We start from the raw sequence: 23694 nt of genomic DNA, 5'->3' as shown, positions 1-23694 counted from the left end.
CGTGTTTGTATTTTTGTCCGTCTGTCTCCGACCCCTCGCTTTACCCGGCGTTGGTCACAGTTGATGATTAACTGCGGTCATCTTTCCTCTCCGTAAGGGCCCATTTTTTTGAGTTAAACAAGGAAGCGACCCATTGCTTTGACGAAAGTTTCACTGTATGCTCAGAGCATCAGCCCACTCAAACAAACGTCCATGATGTTCTCATTAAATGAGCGTTGGGGCGGTGCTCATATCTCCGCAGGACAAAGCGCTGTTGACTTCCTCACAAGGTGGTAGCGTATTTTATAGACCCCTGAGGAATGATGGGCCGAGAAAACCCCAACCAGGATTTTTAACTCGCGACCTTCTGCCGCTGAGCCACCCGGCCGGTTCAAACGTAAATGCACGTAGGGGCCGTCCATAAATGACGTCACGCACCTAGGGGGGGGGGCGGTCAGACATATGTGACGATGTGTGACGAGGGGGGGAAGTTTGAGAAATGTGACGTCACATCAAAATGCGCAACTCTAAATAAATATAGACAACACGTTCTACTTAATTAAATAGACGTTGTAATAAATGTTTTCTCCTAAAACATAAGAGTGCAGCGGCACATTAAATACGCACTACAATGACAATAGTTTAAAGCGATTTGAAGCATGTTTTATTTTTGGGGTGGGAGAGGCAGAGCTTTGTGACGTCATATTTGAGGGGGGGGAGTCTGACTTTTTGTGACGCCGTGTGACGAGGGGGGGGGGTCAAAAATCGTCCAAAATCGCGTGACGTCATTTATGGACGGCCCCTAATCTCAACGGGCGACAATCGAGTAGTTAAACCGCCAGACTGGCGCCTGATGATGAGCGCAAACATACCACGTTACCGTGGTGGAATGTGGCACTTCGACCGCCGGATTGGCCAAGGTTACCAACAATTCCATAGGGTGCAGGTTACGAGTAAAAATGTAAAATTCACAATAGCTGCCTGTGACTGTGATTAATTCATCATGATTAGGCTCAGTCGTAATCGAGAGAACATCTACTCGCATCTTTCAGATGACTTTTATTTGTATCTTCGTTGTCGTTGTTTCTGATCTCGGTTCATAGCAGGGCATCTGCACAATACGCATGGAGACGTGCATTCTTGGCTTTCCATTGAGGGAGAGATTAACACGTGGATTAGAGAAAACACTCAGGTTACTACAGATTTTCTAGATTTTAAGTTTTCGTGACAGCAAGGATCCATACTCTTTGGTGCTTTCGGTAAAGTCACTTAGGTGAAAAAAAACCCTAAGAATAAAAATAAAGAATAAAATATAAATAACTAAATTAAATCACGACGTTTCGGAAGCAACACAAGCTTCCGTCATCAGGTGGGACAACCACAGCAAAAAACACGACAGTAATTTTGTTTTTTTTTGCTGTGGTTTGTCCCACCTGATGACGGAAGCTTGTGTTGCTTCCGAAACATCGTGATTTATTTTAGTTATTTCTATTTCATTTTTTATTTTTATTCTTATTTTTTTTTTCACCTACGTGACTTGACCGAAAGAACCAAAGAGTATACTACGGACTTTGTTTCAGACATTGCTGACTCCACAACACTGGACACGGTTCAGGAGGGAGGTGATGGTGACCAGTGGGCGAGACTGAGGACCAAATGGCAGCTGAGGAATGGAGGGCATCCAAGAGGAGACCCACTGAGGAGATGGCAGCAGCCCAGAGACAGAGGAAAGTGCCTGAATTGGCGAAAACCGCGGGGTGGCATTGAGATCAAATCAGTTCAGTTTAACAAGTAGGCTTCATTTATTACCGGCAAAACGTCGTACTCGAATTGTAAATGTTGTGGGTTTACTCTCCCACACACCGGTGTGCTGAGCTAGTAACGAAGTGGCAGGTTTCGTTCACGTGACAAACCTTACTACTATTGGCTGTGTCATTGGCGGTTTAACGACACATTTATATTTACGCAATCTAACCTACCCCCCTCTTTTATGGATAAATTCAGTTTGTGTGCAGGTGCACGGTGGATTCTTACTTCGTAGGATCACGTGCAGGGGTCGTCAGTTAAATAACAAAGAGCCAATATTTTCGAATTCGGCAAAAAAAAATCCACGTGAAAAATTTTTTACACGTGATTACGAGGCGGTGGGTCCATAATGAAAAACGTCACGAGGCAGTCTTTGAAGAGCCGCATGCGGCTCCAGAGCCGCAGGTTGCTGACTCTTGCCCACGAGAGATGGCATTGTCACCTGATTTCAAGAACACAGGATGCGATGTTACTATCCTTTGTGCAAGCACTTCCAAGAGTTCATGAACAGTGAGCCTGGTGAAATTTTGGGAGCGCATCGTCAGTAGTGTACCTTTGGTTCCTCGGGTGTTTCGGCCTTTCACACTATACACCCTCCCCAAAGGCGGCCAGCGACAGGGTGATCAATCCTACGCTTGCGTCCCATTCCCAATTAGTCATAGGAGTTGCCTTGTTGTTGATAGCCAACATCCCATGGGACAATTCTGTATGAATGTTCAGTACACTCCTGGCATGGGTTAAGTGGCAGCCCTGCAGTTGCACGCTCGTGCTCGCAGGACCTCGACTAGCATTCGAGCCAATCTACCGGGTATTTGGCCTACTCTTGCACGCTGGCCACACACATCTTGGAAGAGGTGGCAGTCACCACACTTTACCCCGCCACATTGACGATAATACCCATGTACACTGCAGGGTGGATAGAGGCTGTGGGGGGAATTTAAGATACCCATCTCATTGTTTCAACTGGAGTGCCAGGAAGTGGGATTGAACTGGAGACCCCACTGCCATGCGTCGGACGAACACTACTATATCGTTGCACTGCAGAACTTTTTACAGCAATATTATTTTTTTCCATTTGTGTTAAAATGTTACTTCCCGTTGACATGACACGGTGATGCATGGCCCTAAAAGGTGTGAACAAGTTCTCCGAGTTAATTTTTCCATTCATAAATGTTTCATTCACAAAAAAATAGCCCACCATTGGTGGGGGGGAAAAATCCCCGAGCATTTCTCTAAGAGTTGCGTGGAGTTACGTATATAGGCCACTCTCTTCCCGTTTTTGTGCTAGTGACATCATCAGGTAAAATCCCACGCATTTACAAAAATGTTCGGCCCTTACATCAGATTTTCTCAATGAGGACGATGTATTTTCCCACGTTAGATCACGCAGAATTTTAATTCGCCGATTGCGCATAAGCCAATCGAGTTGAGGGCATCGTTCAGCATGCAGTGCAGAAGCCAGCCAATGGGGATGCGTTGTCAAGCTTCGGGCACTAACACACCACCATCACTTGCACACGTGCATGAGAAAACATTTTCACAAAAGTAAATTAACAGGTCCTAAATTTATTTGCACATAAGACAAAAAAAAACCCTCTAGGTTGAATGGGAAAAGTACATTTACAATATCTTACATCGCAGTTATAAAATGGTACGGAATTTAAAAAAAATGTGAAATCCGTAAAAATACTGCACAATGCAGTTTAACTCGCGTAACTCTGTTTTGGACTTTACAATGTACAACACGCCTTAAAACTGTACGCAACTTTTTACACGTAATATATACAAACTATAATACACAATTTAAGGATGTAATCTTATTTCTAAGTAGTGAGGAATAAGGTTCCCTTAAGAATCCCACGAATTTTTTTGTTACCTTTTCCACCATTTTTTGGAAGAATATTCAGAGTACATTCCCAGGGTTTAATGAAGGGCTAAACGATTAATCGATTTCAAATCAAATCGCAATTTGAAACAATGCGATTAGCAAATCGCAAAGGCTGTGATTTAAAAAGTCGTATTACGTTGTTATTGGAATTGTTTGATGTTTTATTATAATATTATTTATATAACTTAACAATTGTTTTATGTTTGATTGTTCTATTTCAATTAAAACATTTTAATAAATATACGTTGGAAGCAATTCATATCTTTTAAGTTCTCATCCATGCATTAGTATAGAGCAGTTCATATTTTGATGGTATTATGTGGTAATGCTCCATCACATGTTTTAAATTTATTACACAGTGAATATTGAACTGAAGCTTGACTTAAACAAATGTAATCGCAAATCAAATCGCAATATCTGTCAGAAAAATCACAATTCGACATTTTCCCCACATCGTTCAGCCCTAGTTTAATGCAACATCGACAAAGGTGAGTGGCCAATGGCTCACTGTGCATGCATGGCATTGTGACTACCCCACTTGTTCAGTATGTTTTGGTTTACAACAAAAATACAACTTACATACATATCAGCAATATGTTTTACTCATATTTACTCCATGTAACGAATCGCAGAGCTCTGATGGTGGCGACTGTGAGCTGTGCTATGGGCTCCGAAAGGTACCAGCAACACCGTCGTGGTGAGCCTCTCCCGTCTCCACAAGAGTTAAACAGGAGGCTGAATTCCGCCGGCTCTTCTTACACAGGACCAGAACTGCGTGTGCGCGCGCACACACGAAAATCCCTCCTTCAGACTTTGGTTGAGACAGAAGCACGAGGTCTTGTCGCGCATGGAAGCCTCGGGATCCTATCGGTGGCTGACACGTCACTCTAGCCGAATGTTTTTCATGCACCCTGCTCCACCTCGGGTAGCCGCCTCGCCTCGTAGAACCGGGACGGGAAACCCCGGAGATTTCCCAGGTCTCCGAGCACCAAGGGTGCCTCGATTCGTCATGTTTTGAAAACGTCCGCACGACTTCAGTGAGGCGTTGGCTCTTCTCACCTCCGGTCGTAGCACAAGACGGACTTCATCTGCGAAAGAGAAGGGAAAGAAGTGTTCAGCTGCATGGCCGTTTTGAGTGACATCGGCACGGACGTCGCTTCGTGTCCACACAAATGCGCCCTTGTTCTTATATCTCGCGTGGTCCCAACTGCATGGCCAGTGGGCGCGTACAGTGCGATACTATGGCATGAACGAAACTGACAATTGAGTAATGTATGAACTGTTAACATCACGCGACAATACTCGGTAATGATACATTAATGGTTGAATAAAAATAACAACCCTACAGCGGTTCCAACCGACATAGGAAGCCCCAGAAGTGCCATTTGTTGCACAAGGCGACAATCGGTGATGCCGTGTGGAGGAACAGCAACGGTTCCCAGCGCGACGTTAAGTTTTGATAATCGGTCAACAGCTTTGGAAGTCACGGGGTGAATCTCAAAACTTCTCCGAGGAACGTTCGACAGTGGACAATGCGTCCGCGAGACGTCCCAAGACGTTCTCCCTTTTCAAGATATTCCCCATGTTTGCACCACGCGGGGTCCTCCCGAGTCGCCCGCCTGCTGCTAAAGGGTCTCCCCCCCACCCCTCGCCGCCCCGGTGCTCACCTCGGGCCAGTTGAGGGCGAGCTCGGCGGGCGTCTCGTGCTCCCAGTTCTCCTGCTCGACGTCGGCGCCATGCCGCACCAGCACGGCGGCGAGGCGGGTGTCCCCGCGACCGGCCGCCACGTGCAGCGGGGTGCAGTCGGCGCGTGTCCTCACGTTGGGGTCGGCGCCCCTCCGCAGCAGCGCGGCTGCCATCATCGCGTCGCCCGCCTCCACCGCCAGGTGCAGGGCGGAGCGGCCGCTGCTCAGCTCCTGCGCGCCAGCGGGCGAGGAGGGTGCGGAAAAGGAACGTCGTTGGCGGAGTCGCATGGCGACGGTGTTCCTAACGATGTTCGACGATTCGCTCCCAACCCCGTTGTTCAGAAACTTAATTAAGTGTCTGAAGAAAGCTCCCGGCATGTGGAGTGAAACGTCAGACATCGTGCTGAAGAGCACGTGGTACGAACTAAAAACACATCGGATAGCTACATTTGAGCCATAGTAATTTCCTCGCTTTGTTCTTGTATCATGCTAAGGCGTGTGTTATTGGGTGGTCGCCCGCCAAAGGTTTTTGAAAGTTCCTATTTAGCCCTGGATAATGAAGAGGTTCCCCAGCCCTGCTATGAAGAATGTTCATTCTCTTGTAGCTTGTGTTGGGTGTCTTGCGTGTGTGTACGTAGCAATACTAACTGGTCATACTAATTAGCTATCCTAACTATACCAACCTGGGCATTGATGTCTGCCCCCAGCTCGAGCACGCAGTCCATCACGTCCCTCTTCGCCAGCAGGACGGACAAGTGCAAGCACGTAAGGCCTACGGAGCAAGTAAACTTGTGTGAGACGCGCGCTTAAAATAACCAACCGTAAATAGCTGAAGGTGTAACCGATTATCATTAATAGTGTAAATCGCTGTTAAGCTATAATTATACAGAATTTTGAGATTTAAAATAATATACATTAGTAAAAATCACCTTGAACAAGTGGTTGGCTATATATATATACCGATATTAGCGCCTCTGATTCGTGAGGTTGGCTACGTACGGAGCGAAAGAAGTTCAACATACATTCGTGTATAAATGCAAGTATACATAGAGTGTACATACGAGGGTTAAGAGTATATTGAGTAGTGGTCGTACCGCGGTAGTTGAGCGTGCCAAGGGCTCGCTGGAACTGCTGGGGTCGCGTCGGGAGAGCGAGCGCCCGCAGGATGTCCCCGGCGCGCTGGCTGCAGCGGCACGCGACGTGCAGCGGAGTGTCCCCACGCAGGTCCGGCACGTCCAGCTGCACGCCGGCCTCCGCCAGCGCACGCACGAGCGCCACGTCGCCCACCGCCGCCGCCAGGTGCAGCGGCGTCTGCGGGAGCCGGAGAGAGAGGGGTAGGTGGGTGGGAGACTTCGTCATCGTACAGTCAGACGCTGCTCGGTTTCGTAGAAATAAGCTCCGTCTCCACAAGCCACCGTTAATCACCGACAACCATCTGTTGATCGGCATCCACTCTCGTCATCCGACTCCGTCGGCGGTCTACTTTCACCGCCGTCATTAATAACATTATCCTGAGTTGGATATGTATAGTTACGAATCGGGTCAATTGCGATTAGCCCCGCCAATCTTGAGGCAACCAAACGAAGTGGAGGCGCCTCTTGCATGCAACGACTCCCTTGGGGCCTCACACATGCATGCACGCGAGAGCGACGCTCCGGTCACGAGTCACACACACCTGCTGCAGGAAGTTCTGCTTCTCCAGCAGGGAGGTGTTTGACGTGCTGGAGACGATCTGCTGGGCGAGCGCCGGCTTCTCGTGAATGATTGCCAGGTGCAGCAACCTGTGGCGCACAAAGGGGAGATTGTACGTGAATGCACAGTCAAGTACGTACGGAAGTATTCCCTATGCGCGTGGTTCCCAACACGAGGCCCGCGGAACACCGCCGGTTGGCAAGGCCGTGAGGAGTGGCCCACGGGTATAGAACATCTGGGGACTACTGCCCTCAACCTTACTTGGCAAGATTCAATTGCGATATAAATGTTAATACTATGCAGGCAGTACTGTAATTGTCACATCTTTATGTCGGTAAGTATATTTTGGAAAGAACCATATGATTATGAATTAGTTTCGTCACGAATAAATAATATGCATCGCCATCAGACCAAGCTAATTTACTTGTTTATGGCTAGGCTGTTTGGCAACAAGAGTGTCGTTATCATTTATCGCCCTGGTGCCATATAAACCCATGACGAAGGTCCAAATATAGCAACTGACATCAGCAGCAACCATTTTATTTTCACATGTTTGTCAGTTAATATTCTAAACATGTTAAAGCAGTAACGCTGCAATGTTGCACCATGACAAGTGAACATTGTGCAACTCGAATGTCGAAATTGTGCAGCATTCCTACATTCAGTACAGTGTGGCTATAATTAACCAAATACTTTCAAGTATGCACTTAAAAAATGTTCCCCAAGTACCTTGAGTAATGCTGATACGTCCACATTACACAACTCACAATACATTGTGTGTTTTAGAAAGCACGTCACTGTAATCGACAACATATCCTCTTTGGTCGTGATCTTTCTTTGCTTTTTATCATCAGCCACTATCAATCCACTGCTGGACGAATGCCTCTCCACGCCACCTCTCAGTCTTGCGGTGCTGCAGCACAATAGCTGATTTCTCAAACCACTTACACAAGATAATCCTAATGTAGGCCAAATGTATTCAGGAATTAACCATGAGGGTAAAACGCAAAACATAATTGATAGCTGGTATGGGCCATTCGCTGTTGGACAGTTTGCTCAGATGTCTTACACAAGTGCAGTGCAGCAACTAGACCACCACATTGGTGACCAACACTTAGCTGCTGCTGCTTCTGGCACGAAGATGGCAGCTGAGGCTTTTATGTCTGGTTACCACCTTTGTGCCAACTCCTGCCTCCCAATAAGTACTGCAACGAGTTACAGCCACTCATGAGCAGACGCTGTTGAGTCTGTATTGCTCATTACAGTACATGAATGCTTCCACAAATGTTGTTTACCGAACTGGCAGTGGACGAAACTCTTGTTCATTCTGAAAATGTCATCATTGGCCACGGTGTGTGTTGGGAGTAGCATCCCCATGGGCTCCACAGTAATATGTGTAGACTGCGTGCAGTATAGAAAAGGGGAAATGGACTGTGGCGAAATGAAAACAAAGTGGCGGGCGTTTAGGCCGGCAGACATTTTTTCGTGCAAAAACGACTTGAGTTAAAGTCGCTGGCTGCGGGTAAATTCACGCCCACCATAAGAATGTGGAATTACCACCACTGCCTCAAAAGGCTGTGAAAACTTGACACGGAATTCCGTCTGCAATTCTCAAATGAGCAGGAAATAACTTTATGAATTAAAAAAACAACAACTTGGGCGTTGGGACAAATCCCAGCAGGAAGCGTGGCCAGGAGCCCGTGTTCTGAGGCTTGCACAAGGAACGGAATGTCCCAGACGCATCTCGCACACAACAGCAAGGGCAGAAGTTAGGGGCCACCCATGTAGTGGGTACGCAAAGAAATCTGTCAAAACTTGAGCCCTCTCCTCCCCCTCCCTGTACGCACGCGGACTTTTTACACCCCCCCCCCCCCGCGAATCCTATAGAACGGCCGATATTTAATCCACGCAGAAACGATCAAAGGTTAATAATATTAACGTGTTTAAGCAAACAGATAGTCCACCGCCGGACGATCTAACTCAGTTGAAGGGCAATGTAGACAAATTATTATCGAGGCTTCACCCCCCCACCCCCAGTTTCTTATGCTATGTACATTGTCAGTAGACCCCCCCATACGCAAGCTACGCATTTGGGTTAACCCCCCCTCCATGCGTACGCACTCAATGGATGGCCCCTTAGTTGTGCAACCACAACCACCACCACCAACAACATCCCCTGTGGCGTCGCGAAGTCGATGGCTCCACCACCGCACGCGCGGAGTTTCCATGCCACGTTCACGAACGGGTGGCAGATCGGGCCCCCTCTGCGCCACGGCTCCTTCGCGCCCCGGTGGGAAGGCGTCGTGCCACGGGGCAATGTTTAGCGTCTACGATTGTTGACGGAACACCTCCGTGGGCACACAGTGGTTGCAGTTATAATCGCATTTTGGCGCAGCAGGAATTTTGCCTGATTCGACTGTTGTGTAAGAAGTGACTGCCACGCACCGCTTTTGGTTTGGTGTCACAATGCGGCCAGCATTTGAATAATCATCTGCTATGTGATCATAGCAGGATGAGGGCCACTGGATCACTAAAAGTCTAAACATGACCACAGTGGAGAGGTACCCCACTCAGTTCCAATGTGCTGATTGTAAACCCTCGAGTTCATTAGCATCTCTACTAACTGGAACAACACAATTATATGCCGAAATAACCATTAAAGGATCGGCTTGCTATGAAAGTATATACTGAATATTTGTTTCATCTCTTAAGATACTGCAAACCTGTAAACGTATTTAAATATTTAACACGTACTGTACTGTGTTTACATATCAATGAAGCCAGGTCTAGACGAGACTTGATCAACTCTTGACACAATCGACGACAAGGCGATCACGACACAACGTGGGAGAAAAAGCGACTCACGTATCCCCATTCTCATCCTCCATCCTGAGAAGATTGTCCGTGCTGTGCGCCTGCTGCTGCGGCTGCTGCTGATGTTGACATTGCTGCTGCTGCTGATGATACTGCTGAAGCTGCTGGACCTCCAGTCGCAGAGCCCTCACGCTCTGGTCGTCCTGGTCGACCGAATCTTGCAACGAGCAGATGCCGGAGTCTTCACGATCCTCGTTGGTCATGGACCCGTCGAGATGTTTGGCGTCTTTAGCCCGAGTCGGGATGTCGTGGCGATACTCAGCACCGCTGCTCTCCATGTCTGCCGCGAAGTAAAATACGATCCGAGAAACGAGATGAAAATCCCTCGACCCCCCCCCCCCCCAAAAAAAAAGCTGAAATCCTAAAGTGCCTGCCCGACGACAAACGGCTGCGTGTGCTAATACGGCTTGTCGGGAGGATTTGTCTGGCCGCAGCGTTTGCGTGCTGTGAATTAATCGGAGATCCGTGTGGCCTTGTCTCGCTCGAGCGGGGAGGAAGGAAGGCAGGAGGAGGAGGCTGTGTGTGTGAGGGCTTCGCGAGCTGTGCGGAAGTTTTATGTGACCGCCCAGTGCCGAGGGAAAGTCCGCCCTTGCTTCTTTGTTATTCACGGGAATTTCCCCAGGGCCCTCGTGATGGGGTCGGTCTGCTTGCGTGCTTGTCAACGGGTCACACCACCCACCACCGCCCCGGGCAACAGGGATGCTTTATGCAAAGGCAACATTATCCGGGACCTAAGAGCTTTTGCAAAACGCAACTTTAGGCCGGCGTTTGTTTTGCGTGTGTACTGGGGAACGTGGTACTGTGTTAATTAACACCTTTGACAGGACAGTATTGACAACAACAAACTGCTTGCGTAACGCAAAAAAACACATTTGAACACTTTCACCGGTATCAACATGTTGAATAATAATTAAAAAACGTTAGCGTTTATATAACTCAAAAGCTTTTTTTTTGTCATAGGTTGTTATTTAAGTGTCGGTGGTGGATTTAGTATGTTGTTAGTATTTGACGGCACGTATTATACACTGCATGATATTGAGTAGATGTTTTAAGTTACTTGTGCAACTATCTCTATTGGGTCATAAAATAAGTATGCAATCTTAAACTGCAGGTTCAATATATAATGTCATCAGCCATGCTCAATCCACTGCTGGATCAAGGCATCCCCACGATCCTGCATTGTAAAGATCCAAAATGCAATGCAGTATACATCAATCAGTATTCACAGCCCTTTTGTCAATTGACTACTGGATGAAGGCCTCTTCCACACAGTGTCGGTCGTGAGGGTTGTTTTGACCATACTTCACCACGTTGGTCATTGCGGGTTGGTGAAGTGAAGGCTCAGTTCAGACATCACTCACCACTGAGGTTGGCAACAGCTGGAGTGGTATCAACATCTTCAAATTGCCGATAACAATTATGCGGCAACAGTACATACACATATGCACGTGGGTTAACAAGTAATCCACTTGCATTATCCATATGTAGCAGCTGGCATCGATAGATAGTCTAACCTGGTCTGGTTCATGCACTAATGACCACTGGTATTAGCCATATGTAATAGCTGGCATCAATAGATAGTTTAACCTGGTCTGGTTCATGGACTAATGGCCACTGGTATTAGCCATATGTAGCAGCTGGCATCAATAGTTAGTCTAAGCTGGTCTGGTTCATGGACTAATGGCCACTGGTATTAGCCATATGTAGCATCTGGCATCAATAGTTAGTCTAACCTGGTCTGATTCATGGACTAATGGCCAGGAATCGAACTCTGGCTGCCGCGTTAATCGAGTTGTCAGGTTTTTCCAGGACAGCCATTCAGGAAGGACCCGCAGGGTAGCGTGCAGAAAGCGCGTGACGCCCTGTGGCTTGGCCGGGGTTCTGCTGCCTGAACTTAATCAGGCTTTTGATAGCGCAGAGATAGGCAGGGAATTTACCCATTGGGTCTATACAGAGTGCTCGACACACCGCTTGCGTTCTCACCCACTCCGAAAAAAACTTTGGCCACGCGAGTCGTGGGCTGTGCGTTTGGAGGGTAGGTGGCAGTCCAATGTCCACTTGATTGGGCACGAATGTGTCACCGCACTCAAGTTTTTTTGAGTTGAGTAATTAATTATTGGCAAACCTGAAATGCATTGTTCAATCTGACTAGACTTGTGCGAGTATAGCCCCACTGTACGCATGACTCGTTCCCGGTGACTTGCACGAGCGCTTGTTGACATTTCTGTAGTAGCAACGCCTTGGCATTGGCATTGTCTCTTCGCCGGACCATTGGGACATTGCGTACGAGTGTAAGTGTTCTAATATGTAGACAACTAGCGGGAAGTACCCAGCATTGCCCGGGAGAAAAATATATTTCAAAACTTCTCTTAAAAACAGAACATGTACATACACAAGTACTAAGCTATTGTGAAAGCCCGGCGTCCTGTTTGTTCATTTGTCCATCAACAAAATTACAAGAGGCTTGAAGAAATCCTGAATCCAAAAATAATAAAGTGGCGGGTAAATAGTTGATCTAAAAGGTTTCCTAAAATTGTCGACCTCCCCCCCCCCCACAAATATATTTTTACCCCCCCCCCCCATAGGCATATGTACCTACACACCCTACATACAATAGAGTGAGTAGTATCGAGTGACTCTATAGTAGTATCTGGCTCTACAGTAGTATCTATTGACTGTATAGTATTGTAGTAGTAGCTCCTATGACTACAGTAGTATTGTACTGGCTGTAGTAGTATCTACTATCACTGCAGCAGTATGTACTGGCTGTAGTAGTATCTACTATCACTACAGTAGTATGTACTGGCTGTAGTAGTATCTACTATTACTGCAGTATTATGTACTGGCTTTAGTAGTAGCTATACTAACACTACAGCAGTGTGTACTGGCTGTAGTAGTAGCTATACTAACTCTATAGCAGTGTGTACTGGCTGTAGTAGTAGTTATACTAACTCTATAGCAGTGTGTACTGGCTGTAGTAGTAGCTACACTAACTCTATAGCAGTGTGTACTGGCTGTAGTAGTAGCTATACTAACTCTATAGCAGTGTGTACTGGCTGTAGTAGTAGCTATACTAACTCTATAGCAGTTACTGGCTGTAGTAGAAGCTATACTAACGCTATAATCATAATCTTTGGTTCTTTCGGTAAAGTCACGTAGATAGAAAAAAAATAATAAAATGAATAAAATAATAATAATAATAAAATTTAAAACCAAATAACAATGAATGTAGACTGTAGCCTGGTTTTTAATCGGAGTGATTGTACTGGTAGTCTATAATGTAGACTGTAATCAATGGTTATTAAGAACCAAGAATAAGTCTACATTATAGACTGTCAGTACGCTCACTCAGGTTAAGAATCAGGCTACACCATTCGAACCTCCTTTGCCAGTAGCAAAATATGATAATTGGTTTTTTACTCTTTTATCTGGAGTCATGTTTGCATTGACCACAATACCTGCGGTCGGAATGCAAACAAAAAACACAACTCTGACAATGTATGCACTGTCTTTGAAATTGATTGGTCCACACCCGAGACAGCTTTTCTTAGAGCCTAGTCTCACATGGTGTTGGACCAGATGACGCCAAAAGGCGCACAACTCGAAGACAATGCACCATCAGAGTATGAGAGCTCGGGGTAAGCATTTACACCATTGGAACCTCCTTTGCCAGTAGCAAAATATGATAATTGGTTTTTTACCCTTTTATCTGGCAGAAGGGTTATCTCTCTCATCGGTCAACGCGAAGTCCTTGACCGCGTGTGCTTTTCTCTCTGGCTCCTGTGCTCCTATGTCTGTCTCGGTGTAATTCCAAAGGAATTATGCTCACACTTTTAATTATCGTTATCTTTGCTAATGCTCGTGTCACAGCAGTTAGTGGCACGCTCTGATTGAAGACTTTCGTATTTAAGTACACCAGTTTGATTCAATTATAAGCAGCGTACTGTGTTCTCTTAGGTCCTTATTGGTCACGGTGCGGCTCTGGTCACGGTCCAAGCCACGCTCTAGAGACCCATGAGCTGAGCCGAGCCACGGCTGAGCCGAGCCACGGCTGAGCCGCTCATGCATCTCTGAGATCAACCTGAGCGACTCGAGTCAGAGCGGAGCCACGACTAAGAACCCAGCTCTCCATGTCTACACGTGGGGCACGTGACCATAAGAAGGGAAGGTGAAGAGAATTGACGTCCCCCAACTTTTGAAAGAAGAACGGGGGGTTAGCGGCAGTCTGTGGTGACTCGAGATCCTCACTCATAGTTGTCACTCGAGATTGCCACCGGAGATCCTCACTCGAGATTGTCACTCGAGATTGTCACTCTAGATCCTCACTCGAGATCGTCACTCGAGATTGTCACTGAAGATCCTCATTCGAGATCCTCACTCGAGATTGTCACTCGAGATTGTCACTCGAGATCCTCACTCGAGATCCTCACTCGAGATTGTCACTCGAGATCGTCACTCGAGATTCTCACTCGAGATTGTCACTCGAGATCCTCACTGGAGATTGTCACCGGAGAAACTCACTCGAGATTGTCACTGGAGATTCTCACTCGAGATTGTCACCGGAGATTCTCACTCGAGATCCTCACTCGAGATTGTCACTCGAGATCGTCACTCGAGATTCTCACTCGAGATTCTCACTCGAGATCCTCACTCGAGATCGTCACTCGAGATCCTCACTCCAGATTGTCACTCGAGATTCTCACTCGAGATTGTCACTAGAGATCCTCACTCGAGATTCTCACTCGAGATCGTCACTCGAGATTCTCACTCGAGATCTTCACTCGAGATCTTCACTCGAGATCCTGCCCCGCCTTCGCTGGTTTGTCAGTCAATAACAGTTCACCGCATAACGTGAGGTGGCCTCACCCAAAAAAAACTATCATAAAACTTGTGTACGAAGACCTACTTGTTGAGTTCTTACAACTTGGATCGTGCTGTTTGCTGCTAATCTCTTGACGTTTTGGGCCATGTGCGCCACAACTGTGCAAATAAAAAAAACCACCCCGCCACCTTACGTGGGGAAAGGTGCAGTGATGAGTGCATTGTGGACACAAGCGGGGCTGGGGTGGCTGCTTGCGCTGGCCGATCGGCTTACACCCCTGGGCACCCTCCGTGCTACGAGGCTGCGCGGCTGCATTCCGTCCCACTCGCACTGTATTCACAGTGGCACGTTCAGGGAAAACCCGGATATTTCAGGCTCCACTCAGCGGGGCATCCTTCGGTTAAATGCGCACCCCGTGTCCTGAGCCGGACGCCTAATCCAGCAGTCAAACAGCTCAACGCACTCGTTAGCAAGTCCTGAGAACAATTCCCAAAATCCCACTCGCCATGTTAACTGTTGACACAGATCCACACACAGCATGTGACGACACACCCCTCCTGCCTTTGCTGTACTGTGGCGGTACACATTTCGCAGCGTGTCTGTAAGTTAGACAAATGCGTAACCCACACAATGCTTCGATTTAAAGCTATCATGACTGCATGGATTCATCTTCTTGGTTCTTTCGGTAAAGTCACGTAGAAGGGAAATAATAAAATAATAAAAATAAAACATAAAAAAATAATTCCAATAATAATAATAATGAGAATTATTTTTGTATGTTTTATTATTATTATATTATTTCCCTTGTACGTGACTTTACCGAAAGAACCAAGAAGACCACACAATGCCGTCATGCCACTCCAGGAAAAGGCGAGAGGCGTAATGAGGAATCTGTAATAATGGGACGAGGCACGGCAAGCCCACTCTCTACCCCTCTATGGATGGACAACCAATCGACTTCGATCCTCTTTGTTGCTCAAAATCAAAACGATATTCATCTCAAATGAGCATCGAAGCGGCGCTCGTTTCTTTAGTACAGCGCTGGGCCAGTGGTATAAATTCCACATTGCTATGGCGGGGCAAGTTTATCCATAGGACAACCATGGCTGACGTCACCACAGGGTGGTACTAAGTCATATGATGGACACCGGAGGGATGATGCTCACTCAATCCCCACCCAGGATGCGAACTCGCAACCTTTTGATTGGAAGCCATTCACCCTACCGCTGAGCAACAATTAGACGTAATATCATACAACCCGTGACCACACCGCAGACTCCAAAACATAACTACAATAGAAATAATCTACTATGTACAATAATAAGAATGATTCCTATGCCAATTAACTTACAGTGATAGCATATGGCCTGTGTTAATGTTCGGAGTTGTGAACACGACCACGTTTGTTTGACACGGATCATTCGAGCATTTTCGAAAGTCACACCTCTCAAACCACTGAGATTGTTATCCTCCCAAAACTGCGTTTCGTTTTTAGGAATGGCTGTGGCCATATCAGTCGAGGCATCGCTTGATACAGTTCTGTCACAATACTTGTCGTTTGGAATGTTGATCAGGGCAGGTGTAGAATAACAATGGTGTGTGCCTTGTGAAACCTGTACGAGGCTCGTCTTTAATTAGCACCCACTAACATTTGGAAGCAATCGCTTCACCAACCGCGAAGGGTGAAAAACATACATAAACAGACGATAGGCCTCTTTCACCAAATCTGTCCCTCCACATGTATTACAACATCCCATCTTCTTCTTGGTTCTTTCGGTAAAGTCACCTGAGGACGGCTGCTTGCGTTGTGGCCGAAACGTCGTGAGAATTATTTTATTATGTTTTATTTTTATTATTTTATTATTTCCCTTCTACGTGGCTTCACCGAAAGAACCAAGAAGATGAATCCCTGCAGTCACGAAAGCTTTAAATCGAAATTTAACATCCCCTCTGCCACACGTCTTGCTGGGAGTGCATCGTTTCTCCACCCAATGATTATTCTGAGGAATGTATCATCAGTGGAGCGGGCATGCAGGGGTTTCCTCAGTGGTGTTTACAGAATGTTACTGAAGGGGATTCTCACAGGAACCCTCGCTCGGGATTAACCTCCGCATTTCGCAACGTGATTGAGAAACTAAAAAATTTACTTTGAAAGACGTTTCGCACATTTCAAAGATGGGTGCAATCCAAACGCCCACATTTGAATTTCTAAAGGTAATGTGTTTTTGCGCCACTTAGAAGGTCATGATGCACATTGAGAGATCTGTTGAAAACCCAGACTCTTGCAATTGGGTTTACATTAACCGAAGCTCAACATATTTTTGTGGACAAATTAAAAGTGAATCTTCATATAATATCCATTGTTCTGGTTTACCCATCCATTGACTTCCTAATGCGTATGGCGTTACACACTAACGTATGACCTATGCATGGCTAATGTTGCTGTATGTGGCTATCTAGATTATGGTATATAATTCGCGGTGTCTTGGTAATTTGGAGGGTATTTTCCGCTTGCTCTTCCACACTGGTCAAAAAATATTCGAAGAGATTAGAGTACCCACACTTTACCCCACAACGCCGTTACCTACCTATCGACTAACGGTGGTGAAACGATTTCTACTGCTGCTGGCTGTACAGGATGTGATAAACGGTCCTGTCGATTCCAGTGCTGCTCCGTGACATCAAATGAGTGACTTTTGGATTGCCAGAACGGCGCTCTGACCGTCTCGCCACGGCAGCATCTTTGTCGCTGTATGTTGCCACATCCACTCGATTTCCTTTCCAATCTCCAGTTTCCTCCCGTAGCTAAACACACAGTGGAACTGGTATTGGGCAAACATCTCACTGTAGAACAATTACCTGCAACTTGCTCATTTGGGATTACACAGATCAGCAACATTGCCCTCTAACGCGCACACTTGGCAGGACCCTCCTAAAAAGAATTAAGACTCAGTGAGGCTTTCCTGGCTAAGCGAGCGGAAACAAAAACACGTAGACAAGAAAGACTGGCAGATTCGTACAGTCGGCATTTGACCTTGACATATAAATAAAAAATATCACATTCGTCTCTCCAATGCACACAGCGATGCTGTAGTGCAGGGCGCGGAGAGTTGGCGACGCCTCAAAAGTCAACGCCAAATCTGCGGAGATTTCGGAAATGCCCTTCACTCCGAGGGCGGACGGCGTGGCCGCGACGATCACCGTGCGGTGTCGCACTGCCCCCTGCTGGTCTCCGGGTCTTGACAGGAGCTGTCGTGCAAGCGGGCGCACGTTTCAATACTCGGAGTCACATCAACAATGCAAATTGCTTGAAAATGCTGCTTCAGAGGTGCTGTGCCCCAGGTGGCTGCTATCACAGCGCGCGCGAGATATGTCAGCAACAAATTAAGGAGCGTGTTTCATTCTCCACGTGGGACCGGCCACGGGAACGACTTAGGGCCAGCAGGCTGGGCTGCTCTGCCAAACAACGGCACGGGCACCGCAACGAGCGTGCAGGGGTCTGTGTGTGTGTGTGGGCTGGTGGTTGTACAGTCAATGGCTCATGGTCCGTGCAATGCAGAGCCATGATCAGTCATCGTGAGCCGAGACAGTGCACGCAAATGGCTCGCGTGGTTGTGTAGTGACATAGAACGGTCACTACTGTGTCGGTCCGTACGAGGGCTGAGGGCCCCAAGGGGGTGCCTGGGGGGTCACGTGGTGGAGGGATCCGGACCTTCCCAGAGGTGGGGGAAGGGAGGCGTGGCCTGGGAAGGGAGGCGTGGCCTGGGCGGAGCCGGCCACGCCGGGGCGGAGCCGGCCACGCCAAAGCAGATATAAGCGTGGTGTGAACGCAGAGGGAGGCTGTTGTACTGTACTCCAAAGTGAAGACATCATCGGTCGTCAAGTCCCGAGTCGTCGTCCTGGGCCAGGCAGGCCGTTGCCTGCCTGGTCCAGTCTGTGTCGTGTTCCAGAGTGTTAGTGAGTTGAGGAAGATGGTCACCACCTCATGTACAGTGTTATATTACTTACCGTTTAATAAATAGTGTTGCCTCCAAGCTGCGTGTGTGTGCACCTAATTCGAACCCACTACAGTTGTTTCCCAAAAAAATGGCCGTATAGGAATTTAAATTAAAGACATTATGGTGTTCCAACTTACGAGCGGTTCAGGAACGAATTATTTCCGTAAATCGATAGCTGCCCGTTAGTAGCCGGCAGGCGGGAGCTGCAATGCCCTCTGCTCGCAAGGAGACATCAGCTTCGGGGACGTCTGTGTGCGATGAAGCCCTCCCCCGAGCGCGTAGAGCAAACGTTTCCGCAGCAGATCTGTGAAATCTACTTACACAGTGCGTGCCCCTTCATAGCACATGTGGCGAAACTCCTAGGCGAGAGTGAGTTCCGAGGGGACGCTTAATCTAATTTTTTGGAGGGGGGGGGGTGTTTGCCCCCGACCATCTCCACCTAGATTCTGCTTTGATGTCGGCCCCTGTTTTACAAAGCTTGCAATTGAGTCTCAGCGCTTTTTCTAGGAGAGTCCTGCCAAGTGTCTGGCATAGTATTATGGGATGATGATGATCGCTATATGCTGCTGCCCGATTAAATAATTTGAGAGCATTTTGCAAATCGGGATCGATACACAATGGCCTACTCCTTTTCACATGACATCACGAGATCTATGACGTACACTGTGAAGCAGAGTCGATTATTGCACATGTTGGCAGCAGCAAGATGTTCAGAAGCTTAATGCCAACGTCGATATCTGCTGGCCACGACGGGAGAGCTACAGGAAAGAGTTCGTGTAGTTGAAAGTGGACTACAGTGGCTTAATAAATGGTCCATCGTTCTGGTTGCACGACCACAACAGCGTTACTGCGGCTTGTCCTTAATTTTCCATTCATGAAGGAGATGTGCGCATCGGCCGGTTGATGTTCTGATGCAGTTGATGGTTACACCACCGGTGTCTTCCAGGAATGTGAATGCCAGGAGGTGCAATGGTTGTGTCTCGAACACAGAGTTGATTCTGGACGTGCGCGTTGTTCCACTCTTCATAATCAACGTTTTTGGGTTCAGATCGCGTTATTTATAAATGTGTCGTAACCCTCCACCACCCGACACGGCCAATCAGTAAAAAAGTGTCACGTTGACAAAAGACAAATAGTTCACTGCTTTAGCCCACCGGTGTGTTGAAGCGTGAAACCAAAACATTTACAATTTGAGTACGACGTTTCGCTGGTAATTGCATCCAGCATCCGATGATGCTGAATTCTGGCGAATTGCCCGATGATGCTGGATGCAATTACCAGCGAAACGTCGTACTCAAATTGTAAATGTTTTGGTTTCACGCTTCAACACACCGGTGGGCTAAAGCAGTGAACTATTTGTCTTTTGTCAACGTGACACTTTTTTACTGATTGGCCGTGTCGGGTGGTGGAGGGTTACGACACATTTATAAATAACGCGATCTAAACCCAAAAACGTTGATTATGAATAATATTGGTCGCGAAAGCCTACGTGTTAAATTGTTCCACTCTGTTCGCGATCCATTTCGTGTCCAACAGGTATGCCACAACAAACGTAAAATTAACAAACGGGATATTATTTTGGTTCTTTCGGTAAAGTCACGTAGGTGAATTTTGTATTAATTTTTTTATTATTTTCACCTACGTGACTTTACCGAAAGAACCAAAAAGTATGGATCCTTGCAGTCATGAACACTTCAAATCTAGAATGAAACTGGATATTAACAGAACTGTATATGGTTAGCCCTCTACTTACGAACTGGCTCCGTTTCTGAGACCCGTTCATAAGTCGAACGGTTCGTAAGTCAGGACACAAAAATGCACTATTTTATTGCTCAACAAAAAAGGGAAGCATCGTTCAACTCATAAATAAGAAGAAATATTGTACATTTGCACGTGATACTGTGATAAATAATGCAGTAAATAAAACATAAAATAAAGTAACATGAAATGAAAAAAAAATGCGAGCTTGCTTGCCGGAAGGGGAGTAAAGAGCCCCCGCAGTTGCACACACGGGGGGGGGGGGTGGGGGGGGGTACGCACACACACGGTCCCCCGTGTAGCCTTAACAGACTGTTGGGGCAAGTGCTATAAGCGAGCACCTATGAAGGCCAGCATGGCACACACAATAATGTGTCCAGCACCACACCCGGCCGCCTTTGTCTCCCCAGTGGCAATGTTTATACTGCACCAGGCACTCATTTGAGGCTGTGTCGAACGAGGGGAGGCTCAGATAACCGTCACGGGCGTTGGCCGTGAGCGGGAATCGAACTGGGGTCGCCGGGTTCGTAGCGCAGCGCGCTAACCGCATCCTCACACACAGCACCCCACCCCCCCCCCCAGTTCGCTCACGAGGCAAAGCCCGGGAGGAGGAGATAGGAGGAGGAGGCAGTAGCGTAGTAATGGCTCTAATGGCTCACGTGCGCGAGTATTGATCGTGGGCGGCCAGACCGCACACAATGGGTGGTGTCTCCTCGACCACTGCAGAGAGAGGTCCTGCACTGCAACTGAGATTCACGGCCTCTTGGGGCAAGTGCTGTCAGCGAGCACCGGTAAAGGCCAACGCAGTGCGATCACGGTCGATCACCTTTGTCTCCCTGGTAACCCTAGTGGTGTTTACACACCGCAGCAGGTAGTCATTGCGCCGGAGGCGACCTAGGGGAGGCCCAGAACCGGTTTCGAGATATTCGTCACCGATGATGGGAATCAAATTCGGGTCGGCATGTCGGTAGTGCGGTCGTGCAGCGGTTAGCGCGCTGCGCTGAGAACCCAGCGACCCGAGTTCGATTCCTGCTCGACGGCCAACACCAGTGACAATTATTTGAACCTCCCCTACGTTGACTTAGCCATAAATGAGTATTTGGTGCGATGTGTAAATATCGTCACTTGGGCGAGAAAGGCGACCGGGTGTGGTGCTGGCCATCCCCACCCCGTTGTGTGCCGTTCAAGCCCTCATAGGTGCTCGCTAACAGCACTTGCCCCAACAGTCTGTTAAGGCTATACGGGGGATCTTTGTCTGTGTAATCCATTGGTCGATGTTAAAACCAAAACAACCGGACGCGTCATGGTGGGGAATGAGGCAACTAAGAGAAGCTGACAATCCCCCTCTTTCATAAACCCAGCTCTCACATATGCAACAAATAAACAATAATTTTTATATTTGTATATCTGTGTCTCCACGTAAAAAATATACTATTTTTTTAAGTAAAACAATATTTTTTTAAGGAGACATTGCTTTCTATAATGTAAATCGAGAAAGTCCATCTTCAATGTGGCTGTTTGGTGGAGCATTGTATAAGCACGCATATGCACGTGTGTGTTTCCGCGGGTCACTCTGTGATCATTATTTAATAAGTTTCCGTATAACAGGACTGTCGTGATATATGTCGTGTCTCAGCATGCGCCTCATGTCTGGCTGGTTTTGCCTTTCTTTAATAATGCGTCTTGATCTCAAAAATTGGTGCTCACTTTCCGCGAGACAGACTACGATGCACGCGGTGCATGTCGGGACCGCACATTTGGACTTCCAATCCAGCCAGAGGTCTGATACAATTTTCCCACTCGGCTGTTCATATAATACTGGTCAACAAAAAAAAAAACATTTTTTTCTCGCCTGGACTTTTGCAGCTGTTTTAGACTAATTTCAGGGTGCTAATTCCAAATCTGATCTCAGATTTGCTCTATCACATCTCATTTTTATATATCGGCATACCCCATTTTAATTGATTTTACCCGAAATTAACTCTGTCACTTATGATTGCAAGTTGTTGCGAGTCAGTGACTGCTTTAGTGTTAAAATATGGTACTGTATTTTAGGATAGTGTGTTTATAATATCATTTTATGTAGATATCCACATTTATTTAATATTTTTCTTCTGCAGTTTTTATTGAAAATGCAATATTTGAGATCTAAAGAACCTGATGTGATAGACAAAACTGATGCCAGATTTGGAATCAGCACCCCAAAATTACCTTAAACCGTTGGAATACCTTATGCCAGAAAAAGTGTGTTGACCAGTGTAATTGGCAAGTTTCTTAAATCCCTACACCCACCAGCATTACAAATGGGTACAGCACAGTTAGTCGATCGGTAGTCAGATCGTGTGTGGCGAGTTAAAGTTTGGGTACTCCCACTTCCTCCAAGATGGCTATCCCGCGCGGAAGAGTAGGCCAAACACCCACTTAGAAGACATTCTCCACAGCCCCCTTTAGTGGAGACCCTTCCGCCAGCAGTGGCGTGCGCGAGCAATTGCAGGGCTGTACATTTACCCTGCAGAGGACACGTGTACATGTAGGACGTTGGGTTAGAGCAGCTGGCTGTATGTTTATTGTAGAGCATATGACGCTGCTGCCCACAGAAGGACATGTGAGAGAACGTCAGTGTTGTCTGGGCTGCTGAAAAGCCAGCGTTTGAGGGATATGATCCACGAACAATTGCCATGCACAATTAAGAGTCAAAATAATCATCTTTATTTTATACTGGAGGGACCCGAGTAATCGGTGTTGCGCTCTGTCAACAATTAGCGTAGATATTCACCATCTGTGCAGAAACAGCATCTAAGTAATTGGTCACGTAACGATTCATAGATTCAAATCGATTCTTATGATCATGATACTTGCATCGGATTGTGCTTGTTAGAATCGATTACTTATGATGCCTGCTCGTTCTAGGCATGTTGTTACCTGCAGGCCAGTGGAACGAGACAGACGAAGCAAAATAAAACACACACTTGACAGACAACATGATGGGGATATTGAACATTAGAGCAAAATAACTCAATCATTGACTCGTAACCTCGAATCATGCCAATGCATTGACTTTCAGGGTGCGGTGGTGCATCAATACGTGCCAATCAATGATAGCAAGCAATGGTGTGTGTGTATATCGGAATAGGAGGGTGATATATTTACAACGAGCAATTTCTCGTCTTGTCCATCAGCGGCTGTGGTCAA

At 47.0% G+C, this 23694-nt stretch overlaps 1 protein-coding gene across 1 annotated transcript; it reads right to left on the bottom strand.

Moving 5' to 3' along the window:
- Nucleotides 1–3331: 3331 nt before the first annotated feature.
- Nucleotides 3332–10458, bottom strand: LOC133342301 (NF-kappa-B inhibitor alpha-like). The gene is made up of 6 exons (XM_061551383.1): nucleotides 9916–10458; nucleotides 7034–7139; nucleotides 6453–6669; nucleotides 6042–6130; nucleotides 5341–5589; nucleotides 3332–4761 (listed from the first exon to the last, which is right to left on the bottom strand). Exons 1-6 carry the CDS (start codon nucleotides 10200–10202, stop codon nucleotides 4729–4731), a joined length of 981 nt encoding a protein of 326 aa, XP_061407367.1. The 5' UTR covers nucleotides 10203–10458; the 3' UTR covers nucleotides 3332–4728.
- Between the last annotated feature and the right edge of the window lie 13236 nt (nucleotides 10459–23694).

Source organism: Lethenteron reissneri, chromosome 14 (assembly GCF_015708825.2).
Source record: "Lethenteron reissneri isolate LAM-NWPU_2019-01 chromosome 14, ASM1570882v1, whole genome shotgun sequence".
Taxonomy (NCBI): domain Eukaryota; kingdom Metazoa; phylum Chordata; class Hyperoartia; order Petromyzontiformes; family Petromyzontidae; genus Lethenteron; species Lethenteron reissneri.
This window is presented reverse-complemented; position numbering and strand designations above follow the sequence as displayed.